The 6,294-nt window shown below is 37.7% G+C and overlaps 1 protein-coding gene across 1 annotated transcript; it reads right to left on the reverse strand.

The window, feature by feature from the left end:
* Positions 1 to 465: 465 nt before the first annotated feature.
* On the reverse strand, positions 466 to 1,185 carry LOC130455757 (small cysteine and glycine repeat-containing protein 7-like). Its single transcript, XM_056806866.1, has one exon. It carries the CDS (start codon positions 1,183 to 1,185, stop codon positions 856 to 858), a length of 330 nt encoding a protein of 109 aa, XP_056662844.1. The 3' UTR covers positions 466 to 855.
* Positions 1,186 to 6,294: the final 5,109 nt, after the last annotated feature.

The following is a 6,294-nucleotide window of genomic DNA, read 5'->3' on the forward strand; positions in this document are numbered from 1 at the left end:
TTGCCATTCTAGAAAACAGGATACGACATGTGACTTTCAGTACCAAGACTCAGGTCCTGGATTCTTCTGGATCAATATGCAACTTGAGAAGCTATCTTATAGTAAGACCACATCAATGTAATATGGAATAAGAATGCTGCTTCAGCTATCATTAAACAGTTAAGTGACAGGTAAAGTCAGTAAAAACTAAATCTGGGTTAGCTACTCAATGAAAATAACTACTATATATAGTAGTTATTTTCATTGAGTATATATATATAGGGAAACTAAAAGAATAAAAAGAATAAAAGAATAAAAAACTAGCATTTCTCCACAGCATCTCTCAACATATATGTATAACTAAAAGTTACCCTTGGAGCCCTGTTTGGTAAGTTATAAAAGCCGTTTTTCAAACTGACAATAATGATGATGGAACAATTGAAAAAGAAGTGAAACTATAGGAGATAGAGTTTTATTTGTTGCTTTTTATTTTGGATTTTGTCAAAACATTTGAATAGAATTTCTTAGAGAACACAGAAGCAATAGAAAAATTGGAAAATTACAGGCTATGTTAAAAGAAAAAATATAGAAAGGGATATAAATTGTGGAAATGAACGTTACATATCAGAGTTGTATTTAGCAATGTACATAATTTTGGCTGGGTTTATGTCTCCTTTTTGGATGCTTTGTATTAGTTAATATTACCTTCAGGTGAGAGGGGATCACAAAGGTCCCAAAGTATAAGTGACCCATAGCCCATGAGACAAACAGAGAAAAGCAAAGTAGATAAGCTGAGACAGAAGAAAGTCTTACCTTCGTGTTGTATATGGGCTCCCAGCAAGTCCTTCTTGGAGGTCCAGCCCAAATCACTCATCTCTAACAGCAGCATTGCTTTTTGCAGCAGCAGCTCTGTTGGCAACACTTCTGTTGGCAGCAGCCCTTGCCACAGCCACAGCCCTTGCCACAGCCACAGGAGCCACAGCAGCAAGTACGGCGGCAGCAGACAACCATGGGACTACAGCAGCAACCACAGCAGCCACAGCAGCAAGAGCCACAGCCACCACAGCCACCGCAGCCACCACAGCCACCGCAGCCACCGCAGCCACCACAGCCACCACAGCCACCGCAGCCACCGCAGCCACCACAGCCACCGCAGCCACCGCAGCCACCGCAGCCACCACAGCCACCACAACCACAGCAACCCATAGTGTCAGCACAGAGAGTTCAGGTGAGTTGAGGAGAGACGATTCAGGGGAGGTGAGTCAAGTTTGATGTTCTCCTTCTGTAGGGCAGCCCTTATATACCATTCTGGGGGAATTTGGCCCAGGATATCACAAGATACTTCCTTCTTGTTGTTTATCCTAGTTTTCTTTCAAAATTTTTTTGAATCTGTTTACTTCCTTCTCTGAAATATTTTAACTACAATTAAATGGCTTATTTAGCTTTTGCTAATTTACCATTTTGTTAGGCAATGATTCACACACACACACACACACACACACACACACACACACACACACACACACACACTCTCATACATACACATTCAAATGGTGGCTGACTTTGTTTTCCATCAAGCTGCCTGTCAAGTTTTCTCCATGTGATTGTGTCTCAAGACTCTTCAACAGCAGGAAACTGAGTCTTTTTCTGCTGACCAGAATCTTCCGGAATGAAGTTCTTAGCCACAGGCTCCAAAGGAAAACCTTTACATTGAATAAACGTCCCTTAGATGGACAAAGAGAAAATGTGTAAATCCAAAACATGGATGACTATTTTCTATATTTTGAGATGGCCACACATAAGATCTGGAACCTGGGAAGGATAAAATCATGGTCTTTCACCATCTATGATCCTGACTTAGTCAAGATAGCAAAGAGCATCCTGAGACATTTTTGGAAATGAACATTGAAAGTTATTAGTCAATCAGTCAATCATTAAGCATTTATTAAACACTAAGCTTTAGGTAGTATGCTTGGAACTGAGAATACAAATAAAAAAGTAAAACTGTCTCATCTTCAGGGAGTATACATTTTATTTTTAACCCTTACCTTTTTCTTAGAATCAATACTACATGTCAATTCTAAGGCAAAAGATCCCTAAAGGCAAGGGAACTGAAGTTAAGTGACTTGCCCCAGGCCACACAGCTAGGAAGTATCTGATGTCATATTTGAACCCAGGTCCTCTTGAGTACAAGGCTGGCTCTCTATCTACTGAACAACCTAGCAGTCCCATATACATTCTATCATAAATAGCATGTGTACTTATGAATATAAACAAAATACATATGGGGTGGGAAGCAACTAGGTAGCACAGTAGAGAGACTTGAATTCAGTCTGGCCTCAGACATTTACTAGCTGTATTTGGGCTAGTCATTTAACTCTGTTTGCCTCAATTTCTTCATCTATAAAATGAGCTGGAAATATTGCGGGATGATCAATTGTAATAGACTTAGCTAATCTCAGCAAAACAATGATCCAAGACAATTCTGAGGAACTTATCACAAAGAATAAATGCTATCCCCATCCAGAGACAGATGCAGATCAAAGCATGAGATTTTCCACTTATTTGGGTTTTTGTTTGGGGGGTTTGTTTTATAAGATTTTTCTCTTATAAAAATGAGCAATATGAAAATATGTTTTACATAATAATCAAGGTCAAATTGCTTGCCAGTTCTAAGAGGTATGGAGGAAGGAAGATAATTTAGATCATATGACTTTGGAAAGCTTATGTAGAAATTTGTTAATACATGTAATATGTAAAAATAAAATATCTTCATAAAAATTAAAAGATAGCGCCTACAAAATAAGCTGGAGAAGGAAATGGCAAACCATTCCAGGATCTTTGCCCCCAAAATGAGAAGAATCAGACAAGACTGGAAATGACTCCACAACAAAAATGAGCAGGGAACTTAAGGACAACTGAGTGGTGCAATGGATAGAGCTCTGGAATCCAAGACTCACCTTCATTGAGCTTCAGATACTTATTAGCTAGGTGACTCTAGGCAAGCCATTTCATCCTGTTTACCTCAGTTTCTTCATCCGTAAAATGAGCTGGAGAAGGAAATGGCAAACCACTTCAGTATCTTTGACAAGAGAATCCCAAATGATATCACAAAGAATCACAGCAATAAAAAAGTATTTATGAATATAAACAAAATACAAACTAATAGGATAATTAAACCGTGTTTCCATAATCTTATCTAAACTTTGTAGTTCCCCTCAGTACTAAATTACTCTGAGCAGAATCAAGATACAAACCAAGATTCACCAACTCAAAATCCTCTTTCCCCTACTCATATTACCTTGTTTAGTCTAATACATTATAAAGTAGGAGTCTTCTCCAAAAGCAAAACAAAACATTCTTTCTATCAATTGTGGTCATGTTAGTTTGTGAAGCCATTCATTATTATACATAAAACATTCAGCTTTATTTGTAACCAATTCCTGGGAAACTTAATCTAAACATTTGGTGCATCTCTAGTGGGAATAAAGACAAACTTAACCAGAAAAATGGTGAGAGGAAAAGATTACTTGATTCCAGAGGTCCTATTATTTCAGGAGAGGAAACCCAATAAACTCTAGTGACTCCTTAGTAAAGTAAGTGGTATGGTGGACCTGGAATCAGGGAGGCCCAAGTTCAAAACTAAACCTTTTCTTATTTCTCCTTTATAACCCCCATCATCTTTGTTGAGTTCTGATCTTACCTTCTCTCCTAGACTAAATTTCTTGAGGGAGTAGAATGTATCTTGTTGAGCTTTGCATCTCCCTCACCGTCTTGGACATTGCAGGAACCTCGTGAATTTTTGATGGATGCTAGGGATCTAAGAATACTCTCAAGAACATGTGATTGCATTAATGTGTGACAACTCTTGATGTGGGGATGCCCTCCACCAACCCAGTGCTCCTCTGAGTTAGATAATCTTGGAATTGCCTAAAGGATTTATAAGTTAAATAACTTGTCCCAGGACACACAGCCAAGAAATGAACTCTAGGTCACACAGATAGTAATGGTCAAAAGTGGGATTTGAATTCTGCTCTTCCTACTTATAATATCAGCACTCTATATACATACCAGTGTGTTTCTAGTTTCTTATAACACAAGGAAGAAAATGTAGAAACATCCTGCCTTCAAGGAATTCATATACCTTTATAAACAAATACTTCAAATTCAGATTCCATTTCATAGTGTTCATCCTGTAGGTGTAGATGCATAATATGGTTTATAAATATAAATAAATTTCTTTATGGAAGAAACTTATATGTCTATTGTCCTGGGACTGTATATTCTATGAGTCTCTGCTGCATCTTCTTTCAGTCATTTGATTAATGTCTTTTCCTAAATTTTTCTAAGATGGTCATTTGAGAAAGAACTTATTCCAATAGAACAAAATTTTTATAAAATATATTTCTAGGGAAAAACACAACTCACCCAAAACTGAAGAAATGAATACTTTATAGAGATAACTTCTTATTAAGAGAACAAATTTGCCTGGTTCTCTTCTTTGGAAATATGTTGTCATAGTCATACAAGGTTAGAGTTAGAGTGTACCTCAGAGATCACTTAGTCCGATCCCCTTACATTAGACAATTGAGATCCACAGCAAAATATAATACAAATTTTGTCTTAGTTGTAACTTCATTTATAATGTTAGCATCTTAGAGTATTACCAACTAGGAACAGACATTTGTGTTAAATGAACAATTGCAAGAGAGAGATCAGTGAAAGAAATGGACACTAAGGGGGAAAAAAAGGAAAGAAGAATATCAAATTTTCACCAAAGAGATTTGAGCTTCTGTCCACTGAGGCAGCTGGAAGCTAGCTGGAGCAGTGGATAGAGTAACAAGGCTGGAGTCAAGAAAACTCTTCTGTCTAACTTCAAATCTGACCTCAGATAATTGCTAGCTCTATGACCCTGGGAAATTCACTTAACCTCATTTACCTCAGTTTCCTCATCTTTAACGTGAGCTGGAGAAGGAAATAGAACACCATTCCAGTGTCTTTGCTAAGAAAACCCAAAATGGTGTCACAAAGAGTGAGAAATGTCCAAATAACAATAAAATCATTGAGGTAGATGGGTCAGTGGCAAGCAAATGATGGCAAACTTTTCTTCTGACCAAGAATTCATATAAATGCTGTAATATCTCTTTGCTCTTTCCCCATTCTCTTCCTAACCAATAAAATAGATATGTAAATGAAAGTATTTCTGATCCCTAATTTTTATTTACTAGTTTAATATGTATTAAAGCCAGCCTATTTGAGATAATAATAGTGGATAAAAGTTTCCTACTGCTTTAAGTCTTACAAAGTGATTTGAATATATTATCTTATTCATTCTTTACACCATCCATGTGAGGTAGATACTATTAGTATCCTCATTTTACAAATGACAGAATTGAGATCCAGAGAAATTAAATTATTTTTCCAGAGTCACAGAGCTGGTACATGTTTGAAACAGCATTTGAACTCTGGTAGAGGAGTTCTGCATACAAGCTCATTCTGCTGAGAAGGATACATTAAAAATACCCTTTGCTTAAGGGCGACAAAAGAATGTCTACCCTTTGACCCAGCCATAGCACTGCTGGGTCTGTACCCCAAAGAGATAATGGACAAAAAGACTTGTACAAAAATATTCATAGCTGCGCTCTTTGTGGTGGCCAAAAACTGGAAAACGAGGGGATGCCCATCAATTGGGGAATGGCTGAACAAATTGTGGTATATGTTGGTGATGGAATATTATTGTGCAAAAAGGAATAATAAAGTGGATGAATTCCATGGAGACTGGAACGATCTCCAGGAAATGATGCAGAGTGAGAGGAGCAGAACCAGGAGAACATTGTACACAGAGACAAACACACTGTGGTATAATCGAACGTAATGGACTTCTCCATTAGTGGCGGTGTAATGTCCCTGAACAACTTGCAGGGATCCAGGAGAAAAAAACACCATTCATAAGCAAAGGATAAACTATGGGAGTGGAAACACCAAGGAAAAGCAACTGCCTGAATACAGAGGTTGAGGGGACATGACAGAGGAGAGACTCTAAATGAACACTCTAATGCAAATACTATCAACAAAGCAATGGGTTCAAATCAAGAAAACATCTAATGCCCAGTGGACTTACGCGTCGGCTATGGGGGGTGGGGGGGAAGAAAAGAAAATGATCTATGTCTTTAACGAATAATGCTTGGAAATGATCAAATAAAATATATTTTTTAAAAAATACCCTTTGCTTCTCCCTTAGTTTCTAGTGTCTTTCTCACTCAGTTCACTTTGGTCCATGAGCTTGGAAACAAGGGGAGGAAGTTGGATTGACAG

The sequence above is a fragment of the Monodelphis domestica genome, chromosome 8, assembly GCF_027887165.1.
Source record: "Monodelphis domestica isolate mMonDom1 chromosome 8, mMonDom1.pri, whole genome shotgun sequence".
Classification (NCBI taxonomy): domain Eukaryota; kingdom Metazoa; phylum Chordata; class Mammalia; order Didelphimorphia; family Didelphidae; genus Monodelphis; species Monodelphis domestica.